We start from the raw sequence: 25,978 nt of genomic DNA, 5'->3' as shown, positions 1-25,978 counted from the left end.
CCTCAAGCTGACTATTTTCACCATATATCCATGTTGGTGTTTTAAAGTATGATGTAACGAGCCTGGGGTGGATCTGAATGTAAAACTGGATGCTCACTGGCTAACAACTTGTGACTGACAAATCATTAGGAAATGAGCATATCCTGGGCAATTCCCCATTGTGACTTAAATAAAAGCTTCTTTCAGCTTCTACTTTATTTGCAAGAGGTTGTCATAGCAGACAGATCTGATATATGATGTGTAAGGTTTTTTACGCCGCAACAACCCTCTGATGGTCTTTAAGTGGGGATCTTTCACGTTAGGCTAAGATTAGTAAGTGAGATGAAGTGTTAAAAGGGAACTCCGGTATATTGTAACTTATTTTAACCCATTAATGTGGCCTCAAGTGTCGTGCCAACTTTGCAACTTGTCCTCTCTTGTAAAGACTGGAGGAAATGTGAACAGCATTTATCTGGGCAACTAGAATCACTAGTTTTGTCTTTGAGTCCGACCAACAGTAAACACAAAACTTGGCTGTATTTCTATATCACGGGTTATCAAATGTATTGTAGTGGGTAACGTGTAATAATCCAGCGCATGAAATGACGTTTTACTTACTTGCCAAATGGGAAGCTGAGAGTTCAGTCCGGCCAGTCTTGGTCTTTTGTTGATGAAACACCATCTCGGGGATGGCAATGTTTTCAAAGCTTTCAATTCATGAATTGTAATTCCACACATTGAGACATTCAAAGGTCCCCTTCTTTGCAGCAGTCGGCATTAGCAGAGCAGTGAGGACAGGAACACCACCGGTTTCCCGAGGTAGGTTGCCTCTGCCACCATCTTCAGAGTACTGTCTTTCCTTCTTTATGTTTAAGCTCCTCATCCATCTGCTTACTCTGGGTAAAATCAATACTGACAAGCGAGCTGATACAGCCTCTCGCCCTCAAAATGGTCCATGGGGTAAATCCGCCATTGCATTTAACTGCCAACTCTCCTCAGAAGACAGTATAAACACAGTGTAAGTCAGCTACACACGTGTGATGATGAGTATGCCAGTGATTTGGTCAGTTGGCAAGTATCCCAGAATGAAGATTCCTAATGCGGTTAGTACAATGCCCGTTCCAGGCAACATTCGGTCAGACTGAAAAATGATTAAAATTAATTGATGTAAAAAAAAAAAAAATTATCTTTTGTGGTAAACTGTAGGCAGTTCATGCTTGTCGCACAAATAAATGCTGTTCAGATTAAAAACTTAAAAAAAAAAGGTGATGATCGCAAAGTGAGCATGACCCTTCAAGCCACTACAGCCATATTAATGGTAAATTTGCCAGGTTGAGGTAAATGGGAATTTTCCTTGAAGCGTTGGTCTAAATTTTGATATTTTTAGGTGACATAAAATAGAACATAAATATGATCTCCTCTTCATCCTATGCTTCTTATGGACAGATTCTTGCCCCAACTTCAAGCTTATTCTTTCAGAAATAGTAGTTTTAAAAAAAATGATCCAACACGTTCAAATGACGTGTCACAGCAAAGTGACCTTAAACTTTAACCCTCATTTATCTGTTGACCTACCCCCCTCCTTTGTTCCCAGTCCCTCACCGTTCTTGCTGGGTGTTCTGTGCAGCAGATCCAGCAGGATCTTGTTCAGTCGTTCCCGCTGGGCCTCCCTCCTGCCCAGAGCTGGGTGGTGTAGTGGCGATGAAGTCGAGGATGATGGAACTTCAAGCAACTCTCCAATCCTCTCGGCTGAACGTTCCTCCAGCCCCTTGCGCTCATCGGCTTCCTGTCCATCCTCCTCGTCCTCCTCTTCTCCTGTCTCCCTTTCCCGTTCTGGTCTTCTAGGCTTGGCTGAAAGAAGTGCGGAATCTTCTGAAGCCATGTCCATGTCGTCTTCCACTCCTCTTCCATCTTCTCCCTCAGGTGGGAAATCTTCACCCCGGTCGCAGGAAGAGGCATCGTCCTCACAGCCTCCAGCTTCTTTGGGTCGTTCGCTTTTCCAGGCTGATCGGCCGCCGTTCCTCTTATAGTTGTCAGGAACATAATGAGGCTGCAAGAAAGCCAAAAATGAAATTTAACATAAAGCACGTACGTTTCAAGTAGATAGGGTTTTAAAATGTAGAGATAAAAAAATAAAAATACAAAAAAAAAAAAAAAAAAAAAACACTCAGGGAAAGTCCACCCTGACTAACATCCAAGTTACCCTCCACGAGTACAAAATAAGAAGTAATTAAAACCTTGAGGCCAAAAGGTAAGTGCTGACAAGGATATCCCTTTTTGTATTGTTTTTTTTTTTTTAAAGAAAGAAAAAAAAAAGAAAAGAAAAGTTCTGGATTCTGTTAACTTGGTCTCATTTTTCAACACAAGCAGACTTGGCTGGATGAGGCTTTCGGTGCATCTGTTTCATGAGACTGTACTGTATCAAGTTCTAAAATCATACAAATCTGACAGCTGTCATCATAACAAAAGCTAACACTACAACAAATATAAACTATTAGTCTGGTGCATACAACACTACATTAACTCTGTGTGAATGTGTTTTTTTTTAATAATTTCTTGTGTGACCCAATTTTATAAGCTTTGGTTGCTAAAACACAGAGAAAGAAAAAAAAAGACCCCAGCTAAAACATGACTTCCATTCTCAACACATTTTCTAGTGTTTGTAAATCAGTAACAGATCCCGGCTCAACAGTCCTGTCGCTCTCACCGAGAAGTCTCTTTTGGGCGTGAGCCGCTTGGGGAAGTGGTTGAAGGCATATGGCTTGGTGCAGACCGGAAAACGGTTGCGATGGATCTTGTAGAACAGATGGGCCGACTTGTCCAAGCGGTAATCACAGATGTACACATCCTGCTCTTTCACACCCTTTGGCCGTCCTTTAAGAAGAATGCACACTGAATTAGCAGGGACGTGATGTATTTGAGCAGGAAAAAAAACATTCAAGTGAGCACATGCCTATGCATTTTCCTGTAGCGTATGTTTATCAAAACTTAATGGGAATATTAACCAAATTCCAACATGGTTCTAGCAGTTCAGCTAACATATTTGGGTTCATTTGTGCATTTTTACCTTTGCAGTAAGTATAAAGGTCGAGAACACAGCAGGTTCCCACCACTGCCTCCAGGGGGATGATCTCATAGAGCGGCATGCGGAATAACTCGTTCTGGTAGAATCGCCGCGATGGAGAATGGTGTGTCTCGTGAGGACGGAAGTAGTGGTGGCCAAAGGCAAATCGCTCACCCCTTTAGAGTGTGAGTGGACAGTTTCATTAGAACAATAATGAAACACACACACACACACACACACAGTTATTCTCCCTGCCTGTTTAGGTAATAAACTTACTTTTCGTTCTTCCACAGCTTCTCAATTCGGAAGATGTCGAGTTTGTCTCGGTTGATGTGAGACAAGAGACGGTAAGACTGTCTGACAGGCTGACCCTCAGGTGAGCGTCTGCTGTCTCTCATCAGATACACACAGTCACCTGCACACAAACAAACACAGAGATCAGTTACTTATCTACAATAATATGTCTCACAAGAATCTGACCACTTAAGTCACCTAGAATATCAGACTCTCTCCGCTGCAGATCTCTTGTATGTCTAAAGTTTGCAGAGAAGTTAGAGAAACTTTTTTAAGCAATCGTCTATTGATAAGTTGCAATAATACATTATGGCATTTGCAATAAAATAATCGACAAAAACAAACCTTAAAGAACAACTCAGCCTTAAGCTGAAATGAATGTTTCTGATTCAAAGTTTCAAGCTGTTTCACTTCTGACCACTCCTAACCGTTGAGGCAGATGTGGTTGGGTGTGGTCAAAAGTGCACACTTTTGCATGTATAACCACATCAATCACGTCAGGTTGCCCTCGAGTAACACAGCATGCAAATCATTGCATCAAAATGATACATTTCTCTGTGAGTACAGGGAGTTTTCCAGGCATGCGTGAGCTTACGATTGCTTTATGATTTAGATACCTTGGTGTAGCAGCAGGTCATCTCTAAGGAGACAGATGTAGTAGACAGAGCCAGCCTGGGCGTAGCTGGGCTGGGGTATCATGGGGACTTCCTGTAGTGAGGATAAGACACATCTGAGACACTTCTAGCCAAAAAACAACAACACCAACAAACAAACAAAAAACAGACTTTAAGGAGTTCATCATCCACTGTGGTTTCGAAACAACAGACGCACCCTATCTACAGGCCGGGGATCGCACTGTTCACACAGATAGTGCTCCACCTCAGTCTCCAGTCGCATACAGTCAAAGTGCTGCCACACCTATGATGGGAAAAAATTATTAAATCACATAAATGCATAAGACAAAAAAGAAAAAAGAAGACTTTTCAAACCATTTACTGTAAGTAACATTGAGTTACAGCTCGAATGAAATGCTCAAAAAAAAAAAAAAAAAAAAAAAAACCTCTGCGTTAGTGATTCACCACCTTGACTGTTTCTGAACCTCTGAACTTAAGCTCCTTCAGTATTTGTTATCCTCCTCATTTTCTGTATCTAAAAATAACAGACAACACACACAAAAGACTGCCTGCATCCTCTGCATGGAAAATCTCCTTGACAAAGTACTTCTCAGATAGGTGAAGTCTTTAGAGAGACGCTAAAATAGTTCTACACCATCAGCAAGTGAGATAAAAGAAGAGAGGTCGAAGTAAAGACTGTTTCTGATATTTTTTTACTTACCATACACTTTTCACATTGAATCATCAGACCTTCATCCTTGTACATTCCACAGATGCAACGGATGACATCGTCATCCTTGTCGTGAGACCCGGGCCCTCCTGTGTGGTGGTGATGACCGTGGTCACGGTCCAGCGAGTCTGAGCTGTCTGCCTCGCTGGCGGTCTCGCCCACTATCTCATCAATCTGGACTGCAGCTTCATTACGAGCACTGTAGTAGGCTTTCCGTAGCCGACAGACATCTCTGCCTATTGATGACTTCTTCCCATAATATTTCTGGTGGGAAAACGAGACAGTTGCTGAAAATCTTTTAAATCAATCCGTTACTGGCAGAGCAAAAGGACAACAGGACCTCACAGACACCATAAAGTGATCGATATTTAAAGCTGAGGAATGCTCATTTGACCCCAGAATTACACGCTCATCATTCACTCGCACGGTTAAGGCTTTGAGTTGTTCATCCTTGAAAGTCTACGGGCAATTTCCTGCAGGACAAAGGTCACCGACACAGAAAGATTCATTCAAAACTGTCTTTGCAGCTGCCAAAATTTCACCGGCAAGGCTACACCCACATTCAACAGTAATTCACATTCCTCTCACACTTTTTCAGTCCGCCAGAAAGGGCCTTGGGGCGAGAGGGTGATTCTAATTTATACGTCCACTTCAAACTTCTCTGACTGGAAGAGTAAGCTGCCCTGAGAGCTTTTCAAGTGGCACTTGTTTAAACTGCTTAGCTATACAGATGTAAATCAAACAGCCTTGCAACATGTGCACACAGGATCAGCAGTCGCGAAGTTATGTTCCATTTGGGAGGTTTTTGTGTGCGAGACAGGAGAAAGAAAAGCAATGACTGAGTGGGAGGAAGAAAGTGTTGAAGCTGCACAATAACAGCGTTAAGTATCAATTTGACGAGGCCCTTTGATAATTGAGCTCTAAGAGTCTGAGATTACACACAAGAGTCCACGGCATGGCCGCGTCACTCAAAGATTAAGACTGGATGCTCCAACAGCTGAATGCCTTCGTGCCACCAGCATGTTTGAGTTTCTAATGACTGCTAACAAACGGTCTAACAGATCTATGACACTGATTAAGCAAGTAGTTTGACACCAAACCAAAAATTTCAGAAAACTATCATTTTCATGGATGAGTGTATCCCTCAGGACATGTTATTAGACTACTAGCAGCATAAACTTGTGAATTTTCACCAGTTGAAATAGGAACACAATTTATTTCCAGCTGCTTCATAGACTCTTACTCTCTACATCTTCAGTGATTTTCAAGCTGATGTGCAGCTGTTCCATTCACACAATGAAGTATATATATCAATAATATTAATAATGGATGAATCAGGAATCTTATTATCTAGCAATATAAAAATTAAAGTTAAAAGATCAATAAAGGAAGTACTCATTGAGAGAGCTAGAAAGTAATTAAGAGAGAGCAGAGATGATAGAACAAACTAATACGCTGGTATTTACATTTCACTGAGTTTCTAAATAAAAATATTCAGGTCATCTAGGCATGGTTACATTGAGTGGCTAGTGAGTGCACCTCAATTTCTACCCGCATTTTTTAAAATTCTCATTGGATTAATCTACCTCTTTTTTTATGGATCTAAAAATGCAAACTAAGGAATGCATCACAGAGATCTGAGTTCCTCAGTTTAGCTGCTTTACTTGAACAGCTTCTGATCATTACTAATAAATAAAATCCTAATTTCTTCTACTACAAACATGTGAACTGGTCCTTTGCCTACCTCAGCATTGCGAAATACTTTGAGCATGTCTGTGTCAAATGCTTCAACCGTCTTATAATGGCCCGTGAGGATTTGCTTCTCAATGGTGCTCAGGTCCAGCGGGTCAGACACCTTCTCATAGTACTGGCTGTTCCTGATGGTGCACAAAGATAAAAGAATTAGGCTCCAAATTTGGTTTGTCAGTAGCAGAGGTGGGTGGGAGGACAAAAAAAGGAAGGAGAACATTCAGTTCAAAACTTATTAAATCAGATTCAACCAAAACTCAAATTTCTATGAGCATACAGAGCAACAAATCCCAGATTATAACAGCTTTTTTTTTACCATGTAGCTGAAGAAAAATAATAAGCTGCTATTGTTTTGACACCAGCTGATTACTATCAATACTGGACAAGCATCAACACACAGGCTGTCACGATTGTGTGTGGCGAGAGATAAAACTGTTACACTACGTGGGTGCTGTACACAGATAGACCAGATAACATAAGTAGGCGCTGTTTGGTAAACATGAAACAGCTTGTCGATATGCAGGTTTACACTCTTACCTCTTTCGAGATGGGAGGTTCACCAGCGGGGCAGCAAGTGTCTGACCAGCGGAGTCTGAGATTAAAAGAAAATAATAACATTCCTGTCATCATTTTTCAATCACAGATTCTTATCATTCAGTAAACAGTGGACAGCTACACCGAGGCACTGAAAGATTCCTTCAAGAAGCCTGATCAGACCCCAGATCAGGCTAGAGGTCATACTAATGAGAATATCAGCGTGACCGGGGTCACTTACCCTTGTAGCTGGTTATCATGTCACAAATCTCCTTGAAGATGTGAGCAAGGCGAGCGGTGCGTGTTACTTCTGTGTTTTCCTCGGCTGCAGCTAGCCTTCGTGTGCGTACCGACCGTGACGTCTGCAGGGCTGAGAACTGTGTCAGGAACACGTCTGGACACAAGATATGACCATTCAGCATTAACATCTAAAACATCTGCATATTTACAGTCTCTGAATTTTGTCTACATTTCAAAAATAAATGTCTGTGTCCCCTTTATCGTACACTATTCTTTACATAGCTTAAATTACTTGCAACTGAATTTCTTAAGCTTGTACCTGACTTGATGTTGCCATCATCACGGATGACTCCTCCCCAGCGCGTATACATGGACAGGCTGCTGGCATCCCTCTCTCTCTCGCCCTCTCTTTTCAGCAGCTCCTGTTTCTCCCTCATCTTCTCCCAGTTCCTCAAGAGAAAAACTCTATGCTTCAACACAAAGTTTCTGGAAATCAAAGGAGACCGTTTAAATGTGTTACCATCAACTCACACCTCATGAGTTGAGAAGTTTTTACTTTTAAATGACATATATATGTCTTGTGTATTAATAAACCACTCTATTAGAATGGAGAAGCAAGCATTATGTGCAATGGAAAAAGAAATTTAATAAAAATGTGTCACTGGCTTCCCAGGTGCATATGAATGAGGGGTTCAAGCAGATTCCTGTGTACAAGTCTTAAAGGAATTGTGATTATGTCTATCACTGGTGATGGCTTTTAAAAAAAAAAAAAAGTTTCTGCTATTTTATCCCTGCTTGATTCATGTGACTGAAACAGGAAATCACTTTGGAAACTGTGTGGGTGGTTGACTTGACGCATGCTCAATTATCAGGTAAGGAAATCCCAGAAAGTTAATTCTGCTCATCTGGATGTTGCATTTTCAGTGGGAGAAACATTTTGTCTCCTGACTGATCATCAACAAGCAGTGGAAAAAGTGGGCTCAACTGCTTAAATTCTCATTGTTACCATTTTTTTCAGCAAAAATGCAGAAATTTAAAAGGTCATTGCACTCACAGATAAAGAAACATATTTCATTGATACTAGTATTACCACCTTAAAATATAAAACCTCTCACAAGCCTACAGGTCAGATTTATACTTTTAAGGATGCGTGGGAACCCAAACACAATTTATCAGTTGGCCCACTAGAGTTATGCTTCCTCTTCTTATCTTGTGTGTCCGTTTATGTTTTTACCTCTCTCTGTTGGACATGGGCTTCATCAGATGAGGGTAAAACTTGCTGCTGTCACTTGACTCTTCCTCCTGAAGATAACAAAAGTCCCATTAAACAATCCCTGTCTTCTCATCTTAAACAGTTTCTCATTCACACACATCGGTGACAACACCATTCAAGGTGCTCTTCAGTCTTTAGGAGCCACAGAGGGATTAAATGAGGGTTGGGGATTGAACTGCCATTATGATTAATGAGGAACCCACTATAACTTGCAGGTTACTCCTGATTTCATGCAAGTTCAGAAAACATTTTAGGTCACTAATGCAAAACTATACCCTTTAAGGTACTCCGAGTTACTTTTTTTAGAAATCCCGTGGCCCACTAAGAGCACCTCTGAGACAAAGAAAGATTTGTGCCCTACATAGATACTGCACCTGAAATCTACCAGGATAGTTAGATTTCTATTCAATTAAAATGTTAGTTTTCCCTCATTAAAATTTTTTAACACAAGATATTAAGCTGCAAGGGAATCCATTTCTGTGTAATAGGAGAAAAAAAAAAGCCATTATCCAGTCTTAATTACAAGTGACCTGATCCCACCGCAAACTCTCACCACTTCCATCTATATGCATCACTCACTCGTTTCTTGAGCTGGTGTTTGGACTTCCTCTTCTCCTTGAGTCGACCGAGCCGCCGAGTCCCTCCTGATTTCCCAGGCAACCCATTAATACGCTGGCTCTTCCCTCCGATGATGCCCCTGCAGCCCTCTGAGCCACATTTGCAAACTTGCTGCAGAGAAAAGTGCAGTACAGTATGTGAGAAATATATACAGGTGCAACAGAACGTCTGAAAATAAGCGTTCTTCCAAAACTGTTCCTAGTGCTTCACCTGCTCTTCTGTATTGAAGGAACGGAAGTTGTAGTCGTAGGTGAGCTCAGTCCCGCTGCTGATGTCTCTGAGAGCAAAGAGACCTATTCTGTACACCCCGTTCACTGACCTGCAAGAAATGAGAATATTACAATGAGTGAAGCTTTTATGAGATTTTTAATACTTAAGGAGATATTCTAAGGAGATGAAAGGAAGCAAGAAGCATGGTAAGTTTTAACCTGCCCACAGGCTCTGGAACAGCTTTTATAAAATAGCAGTTCGGTGATTCCATTTCAAAATCTGAGCTTACTGTAGTAACAACTGTCCCAAAAGGGCCTGTACAACAACTAGAAGGATACTACATGAACTTCTATTTGCAGTGTTTTTGTGGTTTCACTGACCAGCAGCCTGCAGCCTCAGGACAGTTCCTCTCGTGGACTCTTGAGGCTGAATCCAAAAGCAAACCAATCTTCATAGACTCCCATGCTATATTGCTAAATTTACAGCATGGTGCAGTTTTTGCTGCTGGCACTTTATTGCAATGTATTCACACTTCAAATTAAGAAATGTCATCAGGGACAGTAGCTCTTTGGCTAAAATCATTTTACAATTTTACAAATCTCATGAGTCAAGCTTGCTAGTTTCAGCTTAAGGTTTAGCACGCCACCATCACCAGTTCTAGTCTGCTCTGGCTCAGAAGAAACAGAATGGAGGTATTCAAAACAGTCCACCTTTTATATACAGTTAATGATATTCATAGGTCACTCCATTCTTTGCAACATAAGTGCTTTAACACATACAACTGAGGGAAAATCACAAAGTCCAAGTGCAAACCACACTTAGATGCTTCCATCAACCAAGAGATCCAAATCCAGAACATTTGTTGCTGTGAGGAAACGGTACTAAGTACTGAATCACACTTTCCAAAAGGTTAGGTAACAGGTATATGATTTCAGTTCATTATATAATTATACCCAAATGTCTATTTTTCAGGTTAATAGTGAACATTTTGACTTGATCACATGAAAAGATTCACTTTTTCAAGGGGTATAGTTCTAGGCTAGGGATAAAAAAATAATAATCACTAACTACATCCAAAACATATTACGGTATATCCCTTTTACACAAGGATGTACAAACACAAATTTCTCCCTGAAGCAAAGCTTTCATTTTAAAGTTAAAATGTAATATTAGTCAATTACATCAAACCCAGTTTTAAAATTGGGACAAAAAGGGAATAGTCAGTGTGACAAATGTTCAACAAGTAATGCCTTTCTTCCTCTCTCCAAATGAAGCAGCGCTCCAGCTTTTCACTATTCTTGTAAGAATAAAACACACCATTCTGCTTGCCAGCCGCTTGATAATTTATTCCTTATATAGGGGTAAAAAGCTGATTCAGCGCATTGTCTTCAGCCACTACAGCTGTATCTAAGGCCCGGCTGCATGTAATCTCTCTTCTGTGACAAGACGGATGACTCGTCAGGCTTTGTGCTGAAAATCCTCCATCCTTGTAGAGTCTTTTATTTCAGGAGTGCACGCAGGCACCTGCAGACCTGGGTCCTAGATTGTGAACTGGTCTACGTTGGAGGGCAGAGGGTACAACGTGATAGTAAACTCTATGTCGTCATTAGCTTTCAACAATCAAATCCTCTAACGGAGTTGGCACATTCACTAAAAGAACTAAAGATAAACTAAGCAGGTTTCACTTAGAAAAGCGAGGCAAAGGGAGGCCTGCTCAGCCAGGTCTCCATGAGCTGTGGATTTAAACATGCTGCGAGAACAAGCCCTCAGGGAAAAAAGAGAATTGTTTTGGCAGGTGTAAGGGCTTTAAGCCATTAAGGTCTCTGAACACTGGAAGAAAAGGAGTGAGGTGATCTCATCAGATTACCACAACCACATTAATAAGGTTGGGGTTTCAAGGTAGAGCCTTCTCATTTACAGAGCGGTGCACCTGCAACACGTGTGTCTTTTAGAGCTATTATGTACAATACCAAAAGAGAGGCAACAAATACTGCCTAGCATTCACAGTGACTACTTATCAAGGTCTGTTCAACTGGTTTAACTGTACAGCTGCATGAATATAATAGGCTTTTCCCCAATTTCTGCGTTATTTATTACATACTGTTACTATGGTGCCTGCACATATTCCACATGGCACATTTTCAAATAATCAGTTCTGTGTTTGCGGAGGTAATAACAGGCTTCAGACAGCATTAAATGCTTAGTTACTGGTATTTTTGTGAGGATGGATGTCCTGTTCTCCAAACCTGCTGCTCCAACCTTTTTTGTTTGCCAGTAGCAGCAATCAAATGGTCTTAAAGGTAGAGTGGCTTTAATGAGAAAAGAGTTAAATAGCTCATTTCAGACAGAGGGGCTGCACCAAGCAAGGCACACAATAAATAAACATTATTTTGAGCTGCAACATCATTATACTGCACTGTTACCTACTATAACCCCTGGTCGTGGCTGGACTTTATGTAGCTGGCCTTGTCTCCAGTTGTCTAAATTCCACGGTACCATCTTTTGGGCCATTCCTAGTGTGTTATAGCTATAGTCGGTTGCAGAGAAGACCATTTTAATAACACACAGACAGCCTATTTAGGTAATAGGCTGGTCTATTTTAACATGCCCCGACTTTCAAGAAAGCCACCGAAATACTGAAGTATCAAGCTAGAAGACTTTGCAATGAGCTCCTGTGACACTGCTGTCACATCGAACAGCATCACTTGTTTAACACTGTGCCCTAATATCCCCTGTGACTAAATCGACCTGACAATATCTGCCTCACATGGTAACCTATACCGATTTGGACTATTATAGACACATAGTGAGTATAAAAGCAGTACTCTATATCTGTAAACCAAATGTGGTTCACACCAGGCCTCTATCCCATCCCTAACAACTTGTGGCAACTGCTCGTGCTCAGAGCCAAAAAGGCTTAGCCAAATCTGTTCTTTGGTAAGCACCTAAAAGCACCACAAGGGCATTAGCAGGGAAACAGTTCAAGGCTGCTGTGACACTCACCACTTCTGCATCTGACAGTTGGGTTCACAGCTGTGGTTTATGAAACGCGCTTCATTGCCCATTCTGTAGCTATCAATCACCATGCCACTATCCAGGTTCAGGCAGTAGTGGCCACTGTGGGAGAAGTACTGTTCCATCATGCGACTCCTAAAACATGGAAGGTAGGAATGTGTTGAAGATAAGAGAAAGAAATATACATCATCTAACACTAGTTTCATTGTATAGCAATGAAGATGTCCATCTCACCTGAACTCCTGTTCGCTAACAACTTCACCCAAATACTCAATGATGAACTGTCCTGAGCGGAGAGACTCCTTGGTGCGGATGCCCCACCCTTTGCCCTCAGTGCGGAAACGCTCCAGACACTGGACCCACTCGTGTCTCTGGATATGCTGGTTGTCACAATGATCTCCACATGGACACGTGCTGGGAGAACACTCAGCAAAGCTCATCCTGTGAAAAATAATTTTTTTTAAAAAATTATAAAATAAGGCTGCCATTATTGGAGCTTGGAAAGAAAAGCAACTGGACTTATGTAAGTTTCTTGAAGATGTTATTACCTGTCATCCGAGAAGCTTCTTGATTACCATGACAACCCCCCCATCCCCAAAACTCCAGACCTCTGAATCAGTCCACTCATTCTCAACTGTAAAATGCCCTATCCAATCAGAACCATGGAAGAAACTAACACCTTTGCCAAGCTGTTACAAAACGCTGTCAACTGCTGCAGTGCCACAGGGATATTTTCAACAGCCAGTGCTTGCTTGTTTTCAGCACCCCTGAGGCATGGTTTCTGTACAACATCTGAAGCACATTACTGTTTTTACTTTGCTCTGCTGCATGCTAAAAACTCAATAGGTTTGCAACACTTAAGATGTCAGATTGAAGAGGATATACTGGTTACAAACAATAAAAAAAAAAAAAAAATCCCCTTCCTATGGAGATAAGTTTGACTGGAGAGAAAGACAGCCTGAAGATGGAGATGGAGTGCAATGGCTGGCATTCCTGTCTTGACACCATGTTTTGCCCTCTATTCAAAATCACTTAATTCCTAAAACAAAGCGATGTAAAATAACATTTCTAAACAAGCACATGGCTTCATCTGAATACTGAAAAGTAACATGAGACTTGTTGAAAACAACCAATTATGATGGTGTATCTTTACCTATTCAAGCATTCATCCATGCAGCCTTTTTCAGTTGAGTCTTCGGGAAGTCTACAGTTGCATGTAGTTGTTTCATAACCAGAGAGAGGCTTCACATCCACATAAACATCTATAAAACATAAAACAGAGTATTACCATATCATTCTTACAGTGTTTGACACACAAAGTTGAACTGTAGACACACATCTTTAATTCCTGTTTTTGTAACTAGTGAAGCAAATATCCTTATCTTATATATTTATAGGGAAACACCTGAGTTTAACAAAGCTACAAATTATATATAAAAAAAAAAATTTGAAATTTAAAAAAAAAAATCCTTTCACTCACTTGATCTTATTTTTTTATAAAGGGGGACATCAGGCCTCTTGTGAAGCTGAAAGGAAGAAATAGAGCGGTAAATGCAAAAGTGGTCGAAACAAAAATACATACTAAGAACCTCAGAAAGATTGATCACCTGATCATGTTTCCACAACCATAGGATGTCGTAAGGCAACTGGAAGTCAATGCGTTTCTGTCTCAGGTACTTTCCTGGGTGGGTGGGGGGTGGGGGGGATTTGGGAAGAGAGAAAAATCAGTCCGTTGTATTTATGCTTCATCTTATCATAGCTGAAAACACAGGCCTGTGATAAACAGAGGAGAGTCCTGTTCCAAGAAACAGGTTTATCTGGATAATTTACTAGAGCCGTTTGAATCTTGGACACGGACTGAAGCAAAATGAGGTTTTCTAGGTTTTACTTTCCCTCCCTTGGCAAGTCATACAGCTAACTGAAATTCAAATTTGTGAAACCTGCCAACGACTGAATTCTGCATAAAGAAATTTAAGAAATGTGCTCAAAACTTCAACTAAATAAATAATTAAATCTACTTTCAGCTGTTCCCATATTCCCCAATTTGTCTCTTTTCTATCGTTTACTTGTTAGGTAAATGATTAAATGACTACACTATGAATAAATAACTTGGTTTTTAGTGTTTAAAAACTCCTTGCTTCTTAAATTCTTTTTTTTTTTGATGATCATAAAATAAATCAATAGCAAAAATCTCAACTAATTAATTTTAAAACTCACCAACATGTATTGGAGCAGGAAACAATCCATACTCATGTTCCCCAGGTATATACTCTAGCTTCTCTTTCTTCAGCTGCAGAAACTGACTACGGGGGCTGTAGAAGAGGAAAAGAAAAATGTGAAGGCATTTCACTGGCTGTGCAGAAAAACTGTATGACACTATGAAGTGTTGCTGTCTGAATTAAGGATTAGTAGGGAGAGGATTTGGATCTCCACGCCCCTAAGACTCACTCTTCAGTTTTGTACACATCAGAATATAACCCCGCTTTCTGGAACTTCTTCTTCGGAGGTCGTGCTGGTCTTTTCTCTCGCTGGGTGGCTATGGGCATAGGTGGAGCTTGTTCCCTGGAGACAGGGCCTGGGCCCTCTGATGAGCAGTGGCCATCTGGCTTGGTTTCCACTGAGCTAAAGATAGAAACATGACTTGGTTTCTAGTGACAACTGGACTTAATAAATGTTATACATACCACCACTGAATCCTAATATTAGTTTTCACTGTCATAGAGAAGAGTCTCTCAAGTCCAGTCTTGTTGAATATGCAATAGTGTATTATAATTTGCTTACCCATGAAGGCTCTGTAGCTCATCTTGGGTAAGCCAGCTCCTTCCTGTCCCAGGTCTGGACCTTGCCACAAGGCTCCCTAGGTTTTCCTCTCTTTCAGGCAAGTGTCCCTCCATGTCTTCAGCCTCCCTGTCCTCTTCCACATCCTCCTCCTCTTCCTCATCCCCTTCTCTCTCCCAGTGCTTTCGCTTCTGACCTTTTCTGCGTTGCCCCTGGACTACCGACTCAATAGCATCAGTCACAGTATCACCCTCCCACCCTCTTCCCTCTGCTAACCGTTCCACCCCTTTCTCCCGGTGCCGGACTTGATTCAACTCTACCACAGGTGGAGGGGACGGTGGTGGGGAGGGTAACGGGTGTTTCCTAGGACGTCCAGGCCCCCTCTTCTTTACCATGTTGTTTCCTGTACGGGCCTGTCTCTGCAGCTTCTTGGCACGCAGGATTTTGTTGACATGGAGCAGACTGTATTTGGAGGGCTGTACGTGATGGGAGTTGTGAGACAGTGAGACATCCAGGCAACACTCCTGAGAGGGAGAGAGGCAGGATGAGGAGGTTGAGCTGTGGGAGTGAAACAGAGAAGACTGATGATGGTGCTGTTGGCGGTGGTGCAGGGATCCTTCAGGTTCTTCCGAGGTTGGGAGTGTAACACCCCTTGTCTGGATACCTGATGACCCTGAGGAGAGAAACAGAAAATGAATGGTCTAAATGAATCTTAAAAATGCTAAGTAGCAACAGGACAGTTAACACGTCAGCACTCAGGAAACAGTGATACTATGCTTATGCATGTCTTCTCTTGTTCCTTTAGGTCCTTTTCTATTCTCATACATGCTTCTAATCACACTTCATTCCTTTTTGATTTTTGTTAATCCAAGAGTAGCAGAAAAACTCTGCTAAAATGCAGAAAAACTGCTGAAATCAGTACAACTTGTTCTTTGGTCATATTTCTTCTATAAGAAAACAAAAACAAGTACATAAAAAAAAAACCCGCAGCACCTCTAAAGTGTGTAAATCATCCCCTAGATGTATTCCAACACTTCCAACAATATTCTTTACACAAATGAAGAAAAAAAATGTTTAAAGGACACTGTACACTAACAACAAAACTTCAACCAGCCTTGAAGCATGGGGGAGGAGGTATCATAGTCTGGGACTGCTTTGCAATCCTTTAAAGGACAATGAATTAAAAATGAGTGAATTTTACGAGACAATGTCAGGGAAGCAGTCCATGCCCTGAACCTTAGAAGACACTCTGGGTGATGAAACAAGACAAATGACCCAAATCCCATAATTAAGTAATAGCAGAATGGCTAAAAAATAAGAAAATACGGGTTTTGGAATGGTATGGAAATAGAAAGTGAGAGGCTAAAGAAACTGTGCTGCTATTTTTCCCCTCATTAATATTGATCTCCTGCATCTTCTTAGAATACTTCCTTCCCTGGTCTGACCTTAGGAAACCATATTTCTAAGTTGTTTTTATTTTTTTCATTTCAGACAGACCCTAATGTTTTAAGAATGTCTACACCATCAAACTTTACACAGTTTCATTTAACGCATTTAATATGTCTTTTTACTTGACAAAAAGAAGCATTACTCTTACTCCTAACTCAAAATCCTTTCATTTTTTGGTCACCCATACAAATGGTTTATTTTGGCTGAAATATGACTTTCAAAAGAAATGCCAAAATAATAATATAACAATTCATACACTTAAGTGGATAGAAGTTGCTGGCAACTGTACAAGTCTGAATGAATCATTAGACACATTGTGTATGCATTTAGATTAAACCCTCTTTACTTCATGGTAGGGTTTTTTTTAAATAAGGACATTTAGCATAAAATGTGTGCCAAATCAAACATGCAGATCGATCTGCTGTGGTGACCACAATAAGGAAATAAGGAAGCACCTGAAAGTACAACCTCCTCCTCCTTTACTAGACAGTACTGAACTGACACACAGCAGACCGCAAATCACCCTGTAATATAAGGTCAGAGTGCGATGATCAGTTAATTAGCCAATCACTGAACCATATTTTTAACAGTCCAAGGTGCTGTGACACTCTTTGAATCTGCCCATCTCAACGGAAACCTCTTTCACATCTATTCACACGTCCTTTTCCAAAACATCCCTTGCACTCTTTTTGCTACACGTCACTATCTCTACACCCACTACCCTGTCATTGTATATTTGTCAACTTCTGTCATTCCCCACTTGCGTTGTGTGGCAACCCAGTCCCCACCCTTGGCCTCCCCTACCTTCACAGTTCTGTCTGTGACCGCTGGGTGACCCCATCTCCTAAACTCTAATCCAGGATTACCCTGGCTTGGTTTGAACTGCATCATGCTGCCTCAACAAGGACCTTTCGGCTTCCCATATTACTCATAGACACACGCATAAACATTAGGTGATACTCACATACAGTCAGCCTACCAGTGCTCATACACACGTTACAGCTCGTTAAGAGCCTCACAGATGAAGCGAGATCTCTACCACGGCACTGTGTCTTACATCAGCAACATTAAACCAACCCAGGTGCTGGGTGTACCGATGGATAGGACTAGGCCCCACATTCTGAGCTTTTGAGGGAAAAGACTACTAAGTATAGCACGTTAACAAAATACTCCACCCTTCTAGCAAGATGAGCCCTGGCAGAAATGCTATATCTATAACTGTGGCTAACCACACACACAAAGGAGCTAGTTTAAGCAATTATGTATGCTTTTTTTGCCATGCTGGTAACCACTACTAAGAGCTACCAAATGTTAGAGCGTATGCAAACAAGATGTCATTGTGTCTTTAAAGTGGGCTTGTTCACTAAAATAAATGACCCATCCAGCTTAGTATTTTTTTTCTTCCTAACACTGGAGAATTGTTAATTTTCCAGTTTTGTTGTGAGGTATGGATTTGAGACCCCAGTTGCTGTGCCATATGGCAACAGCTGCCCACATAAAGGAGTTAGTGCCGGATCTAAATGATTGGACACTGTGCCAGTTTTGCCAGAGCTGTCCAAAACTATAAAGCCCATCAAACAGCAGCCAATCACATTTAGACACAGAATTCACAATACAACTGCATCAGAACTATTTTAGGAAGCATGATTTTGGTGGAAAATTAACTCCTGCAACCTTTAACAATGTCACATTTAATTTGGGTCAAATGATTTTCTGTACAGAAAAGTTATCAAAGACACAAGCTTGAAAAGCTACACAGATCATAAAGGATTTAATGGATGAAATATCCAAGAGGAGGTGAAGGCAAACTGCTCCCTGCTGCTTTAAAATATTACGTTTTTAATAACCTATGCTACAAACATGCCAAGATTATTCAAGCAAGGTATTAAGCAATTATGTTTTCCTGCCACTTTGCATTTACTTTTTTTTTTTGAAGCTCTGCCATAAAATTAATTTTACTATGGGGTACACTAGGAGCACATTTAATTGGAATGCCGTCCAAATACACCATCACTACCTATGATCTACATAAAGAAAAAAAAGAAAAATAAACCACCACCAGAAATTCTCCTTTACTATAAATGTCAACTAAAGCTGAAAATGTTTTTTTGTTTCGTTTTTTTTTTTTTTTTAATTATTCCTAACCCAAACAACAGAGATTCCAAAAGTGCCTTACCCATCTCTCTCCTCTCTGCTGATGTTGAGTGTTCCTTCCTCATTGGCCGGTCCATGTGAGAGAAGCTGGAGCTCTCTGTAACTACATCAGTCTTTCTGCTCCTGCCTCCTTTCAGTGAAGTGCGGGTGATTGCTGAAGCAAACAGATTTGTACGCTTTGGAGAATCGTGGGTTTCTACATCCTCTGTGGGAGTGAGAGGCTCCTCATCCTCACTGTCCGAGCAGCCCGCTGGGTCTTCTGCCCGTCCGTCTGAGAAGGAACCCTGGCCAGGAGCCAATTGACTCCGTGACAGCTTTGAGTAGTCTGCTTCAGAGTTGCCTATTCTGAACCAGGACTCAGCTGAGTGGCCCTTTGAGCTGTTGCCCAATGCAAGCCTTGAAGGTCCGAGACAGGACATGGAGCTCTCTTTGCGCTTGTACCTTTCAGCAGATGAGGATGAGGAAGAAGAGGGGGAGTTAGCAGAGGTAGTGGCAGCTTGCTTGCTGGCACTGGTGCTGGAAGTGTCTCGTCCAAAGCGGCATCGCTGTAAAGCCTCTGCCATTCCCAAACCACTAACTCGCTCTCCTTTCCCAGATGTTCCACTGTCAGAAATCCCTGCACTAGCTCGGCTCCCTGATCCACCTCTTGCTGCTTCCTCCCTGTCATCCTCAGCACAGCGTTCTCTGTGTTTGTGCCTGTGTTTATGTTTGTGGTGCCAGTTGAAGGAGAGCTCAGAGGACATGGGTGGGTATAGGACAGGAGGCCGTCCTGCTCCCAGGTACTCCTGCCTTAGCAGCTTGTGTTTTTTCTTGTGAAACTTTGAGTGGTTCAGCAGGAGATGTGATGGGTGGTGATGATGTAAGAAAGATGTGGGGGGAGGTGGGAAAGACGGTGAGTGGTGAGTGTGATGTGATGGGGCCGTATGGGGTGACTGGTGGTGTGGGTGGGGATACAGCGCACTTGCTGGAGGATAACCTCTGTAATAGCCCAACCCCAGAGGTCCTGATGAGTAAGGAACATAGGAGGGGTGGTAGAAGCCTCCACTTGAAAGGGGGAATCCAAGTCCAGGTACAAATGGAACCTCAGACATAGACTCCCTCAGTTTGGGAGGCCGTCCACGTTTCTTCTTCATATCCGGTTTACGAACATAGTGCAACGGGTCACAGGAGTATGGTGGATGAGAGTAGAAGCTGCCAAAGTTAACCCTGAAGATTGTAGGCAGGAGGTCTCTGTGAACATAATGATGCGGTGGAGGGCCACCTGTGCCTCCTATGGCGCCAGCAGCCCTGCCACCCACCCCTGGCACTCTACTTGATCCCGCTGCTATGCCTATTCCGCTTCCGAGCCGGTGCCCTGTGGTGCGGTGAGTTATGCGTATTTCACTTAGTCGCACAACAATCTCGTCCAGCTCAGCGAGGAAGTCTGGGTCGAGCCGTCGGGAGCGTAGCTGTAAGTACTTCTTCTTGCGTTTCCTCTTCTGCCTCTTTAGCTTGTCATAGCCGGGGCAGCCATGGCTTCGGCGTTTGCATTTGTGCTTATGTTTCTCCTTGTGTCCCACTAAGGTTGTGGCGGGAGCTGCTGGGTGAGATCTTCGGGGATCAGGCGATGACCTTGTCCCATGGGGTGATGGAGACGGTGAAGGATGTTCCATAAGTACATTGCTGTGTCGACGCCTGCCCCTTGAGTTAATGCCCATCCCTGGACCCATAGCTGAACCCATGACCCCTGGCATTAATAATCCACCACCCATCCCAGGTGGGATGCCAATTGCACCCAAGCCACCTGCTCCTCCAGCTTTCTCACCACGGTCAGAGGTGCTGTTATTGTCTGTCCCTATACCACTGTCACTGGGCACAGTCTCCTCGCTGTGTGACTCACTCACTGGTGATGGCGTGGCTTCTTTTAGCTCACTCAGAGGGGCAGGGGAGGTGGGATGGAGTGGCCTGGGAGGGGAAAGCTTATGATAATGGTAGTGCTGCCTATAATGGTGATGGTGGTGATGATATCCACGGCAAGATGACTTTTTCTGGGAGGCTACTGGGACACCAGACGATGACATCGAGCCCATGACTGGGTTACGAGGATTAGGAGCTGAAAAGGTTGGAGGAGGAAGCGAAAACGTGTTATGACTATGATGGGAGTTGGAATAGTGAGAGTGACCTGCGAAGTGCACTGAGCCTGGCTCCACAAAGCTACCATCGCTGATGGGACTGTGGCCTCCACTCAACTGTGAGAGGGAGGGTGAGGAAAAAACCTCTGAGGAGAGCTGGTGCTGCTGATGGGACTGTGACTGATGGGGATGAAGAGGGGAAGTGGTGTTTGGAGATATAAAGGTTTCTGAAGGTGACATTGTAGCTGAGACATTAGTTGCCACTTTTGGTTTACGGCCTCTCCTTTTACCCATGTATATTGTGCCCTTTTTACTGACATTAATTTGAGGCCCTAGTTTTCCTCCAAAAGAAGCAGCTAGGGATGACAACGACTGCGTTGCAGCTTCTGCTGTTGCAGCCATGCTACTAGTGGTGCCTTTAGGGGTGTCTTCTGACCTTGGGCCTAAAAGGATTTGACTGAGAATACGCTTCCGCTTAACGCTTTTCATCTTATTGATTTTGCCAATAATAGTTTTCATGATAAGCTGCCCGTTTCCTTTGTTGCGGAATCTTTCCCCTGCTTCTGGAGCCAACGTGGGAGGCTGACCCTCCTGGGGTAAAGTAGGAGGAAGGCGCTTGGGGCGCCCACGTTTCCTAGGCATAGGTTTAGGAGGGTTTAAGTCTACCTCGGGGTGAAGAACAGGTGGGTCCTGTTCTTCTTTGGACTTCAACAAAGATGAAAAGACCTTAGAGGGTTGTAGCTTGTTAGGGGGATTCCCACGGGCCGGTGCATCAAGCCTTGGCATTTTAGACTTTGGCCTTCCTCTTTTTTTAGGCTGGGGTGGGAAGAGCTGTGACACTGAATTTTGTGACACAGGATTTGGTTTGACCTTATTTGGATTTGGGGGCCTGCCTACAGGTCTTTTAACTGGTGGCGTTGGAATTTCCAGGCTTGAAGATAAAGGCATGGTGGTTTTGTTCTCAGTGAAGAGACTGTCCGGGCTTCTCTGACTTTGGGCCTTTAGCATAACACGTGTCCAGCGGGGTTTTCTTCCCCTGCGCTTTTTAAGGGGTTTGCTGTCCTGCTCTGCTGGAGAGTCTAGGGATGAATCAGGAGAGTCATCTCTGAGAGGCGTCTGTGGGCTTTCTTCTTCATCATCTTCATCTTCATCATCATCATCATCATCATCATCATCATCATCTGGCTCCAGTGGGGAAGGTGTCCTTTGTCTAATAGACTCAGTGGGACTGCTAGTCCAACCGCTTCGGTTACTATCCTGGTTGGGACTACGTTTACTTGGACTAGAACTTTTTCCCCTCTCAACTCGTACTGACTGGTTGCTTCCCCCTTTCTCTTTCCCTTCTGGCCTTCCAGTTGCTGCTGAAGGGGGGCACTTGGATAAGTCTCTGGGGATGTCCCTGTCTTGCTCTCGCTCACCTGCACTGCTTTCTTCTGCGAGGGCAGGAGACTCTCGTGCATGGTGTCCTTGTGAGGGAACAGGGGAGCCCAGGTGACTCACTGCACTCACCGTCCTCTGCTCCACCGATGATGATGAAGATGATGAAATTGGACACAATGAAGGTGACGTGGTATGGGGTAAGGAGTGAGCAGGGTGTAACGGTTGCTTAGAAATGCTACTGTTGCTGCTGTCACTGTTGCTTTCATTTGACAGGACTGTCAGGCGGTTATTGCCATAGGTGAATGCTGGGCTGTTGCTGCGACTACTGCTGTTGGTGCTGCTCATGCTGATACTGTTGTTTCCGTTGCTGCTAGCAGCTTTCCCAGTCCCATCCAAGTCCTCGTTCCTCAGCGGCGTCAGGGTGGTTGAATTTTCTAAAATACTGTCTTTGCTTCTAGACCCATATGGCCGACCAGGTGGTCTTGACACAGGAGGTGGAGGAGAAAGGTGAACCATTCTTGAATATGTGTTCCTATTGGCCAAAGCTCTGTCTCGTTGCTTGGCTGTAGGGGCCATAAAGCCTGAGCTCGGAAGAGGAGGGCTGGGATCAATCTTTGCAGGTTTGGCTGGCTTAGGGGTCTTGGATGGTGGACAAGTTGCTATTAGTTGAGCTAATTTTTCAGTGACGGTTGGCGCTCCCCAACTCTGAAGACCTTTGTCCTTATCTCTTTGACTGTCTGTGCTGTAGGTGCATTGAGGAGGCTTAACACCTTCAAGGCTGGGTTCTTTCGTTAAAGATAATGGCGGAGATGGTGAAGATGTCCGGGGGTTGGGTTGCGGAGCTGGCGCTTTCTTCCCAGAGGAATGCGTTTTGCTGTCTGGTGGAGGGCGGTGAAGGTTAAGTGGTCTCTCAGATGTGGTGGTAGCTGCTTTTGTGTCTGACTTTGAATCAGACTTGCAATCCATCTTTGGTGGACCCTGGAAGGGTGTTAGGGAGAAAAGGCAAGGGATTAATGAGAATAATAGAGATGAATAATTATTATGGTAAAGAAATAACAAACACACCACCCAAATTTCTAAATTATATATATATATAATTTTGAATGTGGTAAACAAGCAGCAGAGGCGCAAACTAGGACTGCTTGATTTGCAATTTGAAGAAGGTAATGTACAATATTAAAGTTAAATATTATCTTTTAGATATATACAGCACCAGGTACATCATAATTAAGATGTAAGCAATCTTGCACAACATTAAGCAATATTTTAAAATAAAGCGTAAAACAGAAACTGACACACATCATGACAACACACATGGGAAGTATCAGCAGCAAGTGAATGTTACACATTCATTGGTAAGATCTTTACTCCAACGGTGCTTCACAGGCATGGCCAGAGGGGGAAGTTACCCTCAGCTCAATAACACTTATTAGGGTCAGACTGAGGACAGAGAGGGAGAGTGAGAGAAAGGGGTCATGCGGGGATGGGGGTGGAGAGTACACAGCCAGGCAGAGGACAGACGACACAGACGGAGGGTGATTGAAGGGGCCAGTGAGCGATGAATAGAGGCAAGCCAACTGAGAACACAATGAAAACTAAAGTAAAATTTATGCTCTGCTCTTTACTAGCGTAATAACACTGTGATTACTAGAGTAGCTTTGCTGTAGACCCGTGGCTGACCAATAACATTTTAAGGAAGTAAGGTGAATGAAAATAATTATACTAGTTGTCATCACTGAATGTTTAATCTTGTTCAAAGTGGAAAATCACTGCTGAACCAAAATAAATAAAATCCACAGCATCTAGCCTCCATACCTTTTTTGCCGGAGCGTTCCCATTCATTTGGGAGGGTGTCAGGGTGGTAGTGCTGGCAGGAGGAGGAGCTAGAGGAGGTGGTGTGGGAGCTTTAGCAGTTGGGGCTGTTGAAGATGATGAGATGGGTGGTCTGTTTACACTGGGACTCTTTTCCCTCTCTTTTTCTCTGCCCTGTGAAGGACTCTGGCTCTGACTGCCCGCCCCGTCACCTGTGGCGCCTGCACGGTTTCCACGGGCATTACCTCCTCCACGACCCGTATGCCTCACAGTGGCTCTGAAAGCCGGTCGGCACACATAGTTCTCCAGGATCTTAGGAGGCTTCTTCATGCGTTTCGCCTGGAGGCCAATCTTCAGTTTGACATTGCCCTCAGACAGGCTGCTCTCTTTGATGGAGAAATGGGACTGGTCACCACCGGCACCTCCTGGCCCGCCTGTGCCTCCTGCACCAGCAGATGCGGTGGGGGTTCCCTCCTTCTCTCTGTCCCTCTTCTTTTCCTCCTCTTCTTCTTTCTTCCCACCCGCTCCCTCCTTCTCTCGCTCCCCTGTGGGAGCACCGGACAGGAGAGGGGGTGGAGTTGCAGTCCTCCCTTGAATCTTCTGATCCATTAGATTGTTTGGGGTGGGGGGGTACAAGTTTATGGAGTTTAAGGAGTGGTTAATGTGGATACCAGGTAGAGTTTTTGTCTGGGGATGGGATAAGGGTGAAGGGGGGAAAGGGGGAGGGGGATAACGGTGAGGGTGAAGCTCTCCTTGCTTTGAGGGCTTCTCTCCCTTCCTCGGCTGTCCAGCCCTATTTCTCCGTCCTTCAACTGCAGGACCAGGGACAGGTAGAGGGGAGAGAAAGAAGAAAAGGGAGGGTAGAGAAGATAAAAATAAATCCCACATTAGTCACTGAAATAGAAAAACAGAAACACTGACAGTTTTAAACAGTCTTAAAATGAACGCTGGTGAAAGGCAGACAGAGAGCAACAATTTTATTATCTGTTTGGTTAGAGTGTCCTTCATCTCATCTCTGACACTTTTTATGGTGCGCTCATCCTCATAGATTATAACAATCTGTGACCTATTTACACAGCAAAGTCCCTTCTACCTCACCTCAGAAATGTAACCTTAGGAACAAGGACTTTGAATTGTCCACCTGCGATTTCCAAAGCAGATTTACTTTAGAGCAGTGGCTTCCAAACTAAGTGCCTAGAGACAGGTCCAGGTGTGGTTAGGGATTTTTTTTTTTGAAAAGAAAAAAAATTATTATTGCAGGATCATAGAAAGTGGTGAATGACAATTTTCAGTTTACTATGCCAGCGCACATCAAAAGGCCTTGACTGATGCTAAAGACAACAGCATTTGTCAGAAACGCCTGTGAAAGCCACCAGTCATATGGCTTTAACTAGACCAGGGATAGCAACAAGTCAACATAATGCCAAGCAAGCTCTAACCCAGAAATGGCAAGAACGCATCTATGACTGCATGCAAGTGTCTGTCACGGGCATGGATATAAATTAGAAGCCAGTGGAGTTTAGTCCAAAAGTAATGACATTGTAAAAATCAGGCCCAATAGTTCATTTGTCTGACAATACAATGAAAATAGCCACTCGTGCCATTCCAGATGGCATTAGAGGCTATTTTCCCCCTTGAAATTTTGTTTGGCTTGCTCTTTGGTGTTCCTTGGAGTCAGTAGTTGATCCCACAGCACTGCCACATCCTTCCAAGTGTTACGGAGTAAGATGCAGAATGAGCAATCCCTTAAGTGTTCTCATTAGCTGCAGTGAAAACGGTTGCCTGTGATAGTGGCAGCTCACAGCTCACACGCTAGCAGCAGAGAGCAGCATGCTTCTTAATTGTCCTCTTTGGGAGGACAGCCCAATTCAATGAAGTTGTCTACAGCTCCCCGCGGCCTCTGAGTGATTTAATGCGGATTTGCCCCCAAGCAGGTGCTTTCTCTGGGTGAAGTCATTTGGAGGCAATTCAGAA

At 43.2% G+C, this 25,978-nt stretch overlaps 1 protein-coding gene across 8 annotated transcripts in view; it reads right to left on the bottom strand.

Moving 5' to 3' along the window:
- Window positions 1-25,978, bottom strand: part of ash1l (ash1 (absent, small, or homeotic)-like (Drosophila)) — a 42,433-nt gene that overhangs the window by 13,184 nt on the left and 3,271 nt on the right. For 7 of the 8 annotated variants that reach the window (XR_015126820.1, XR_015126819.1, XR_015126821.1 and 4 more), the window contains exons 3-26: window positions 24,008-24,816; window positions 18,724-23,170; window positions 15,102-15,771; window positions 14,769-14,942; window positions 14,538-14,632; window positions 13,928-14,001; window positions 13,801-13,846; window positions 13,474-13,582; window positions 12,555-12,761; window positions 12,309-12,455; window positions 9,306-9,414; window positions 9,057-9,206; window positions 8,439-8,506; window positions 7,524-7,690; window positions 7,206-7,358; window positions 6,968-7,022; window positions 6,426-6,558; window positions 4,673-4,945; window positions 4,169-4,255; window positions 3,955-4,045; window positions 3,320-3,458; window positions 3,047-3,219; window positions 2,687-2,853; window positions 1,582-2,029 (exon numbers count right to left, since the gene is read on the bottom strand). Coding sequence is in view for 3 of the 8 variants with exons in the window: in XM_086279988.1 (XP_086136114.1) it covers window positions 1,582-2,029; window positions 2,687-2,853; window positions 3,047-3,219; window positions 3,320-3,458; window positions 3,955-4,045; window positions 4,169-4,255; window positions 4,673-4,945; window positions 6,426-6,558; window positions 6,968-7,022; window positions 7,206-7,358; window positions 7,524-7,690; window positions 8,439-8,506; window positions 9,057-9,206; window positions 9,306-9,414; window positions 12,309-12,455; window positions 12,555-12,761; window positions 13,474-13,582; window positions 13,801-13,846; window positions 13,928-14,001; window positions 14,538-14,632; window positions 14,769-14,942; window positions 15,102-15,771; window positions 18,724-23,170; window positions 24,008-24,613 (8,788 nt within the window). In the remaining 5 variants the exon portion in view is untranslated. Of the gene's footprint in view, window positions 1-597; window positions 2,030-2,686; window positions 2,854-3,046; window positions 3,220-3,319; window positions 3,459-3,954; window positions 4,046-4,168; window positions 4,256-4,672; window positions 4,946-6,425; window positions 6,559-6,967; window positions 7,023-7,205; window positions 7,359-7,523; window positions 7,691-8,438; window positions 8,507-9,056; window positions 9,207-9,305; window positions 9,415-12,308; window positions 12,456-12,554; window positions 12,762-13,473; window positions 13,583-13,800; window positions 13,847-13,927; window positions 14,002-14,537; window positions 14,633-14,768; window positions 14,943-15,101; window positions 15,772-18,723; window positions 23,171-24,007; window positions 24,817-25,978 lie in introns of all 8 variants that reach the window. The other variant, XR_015126822.1, reaches the window with a different exon arrangement.

The sequence above is a fragment of the Aulonocara sp. 'chitande type north' Nkhata Bay genome, linkage group LG22 (assembly GCF_057382095.1).
Source record: "Aulonocara sp. 'chitande type north' Nkhata Bay isolate Kocher_YH1m ecotype deep benthic linkage group LG22, A_spYH_male_GT1.1, whole genome shotgun sequence".
In the NCBI taxonomy this organism is placed as follows: Eukaryota; Metazoa; Chordata; class Actinopteri; order Cichliformes; family Cichlidae; genus Aulonocara; species Aulonocara sp. 'chitande type north' Nkhata Bay.
Note: the sequence above shows the minus strand (reverse complement) of the source record. Positions and strands in the feature narration are given on the sequence as shown.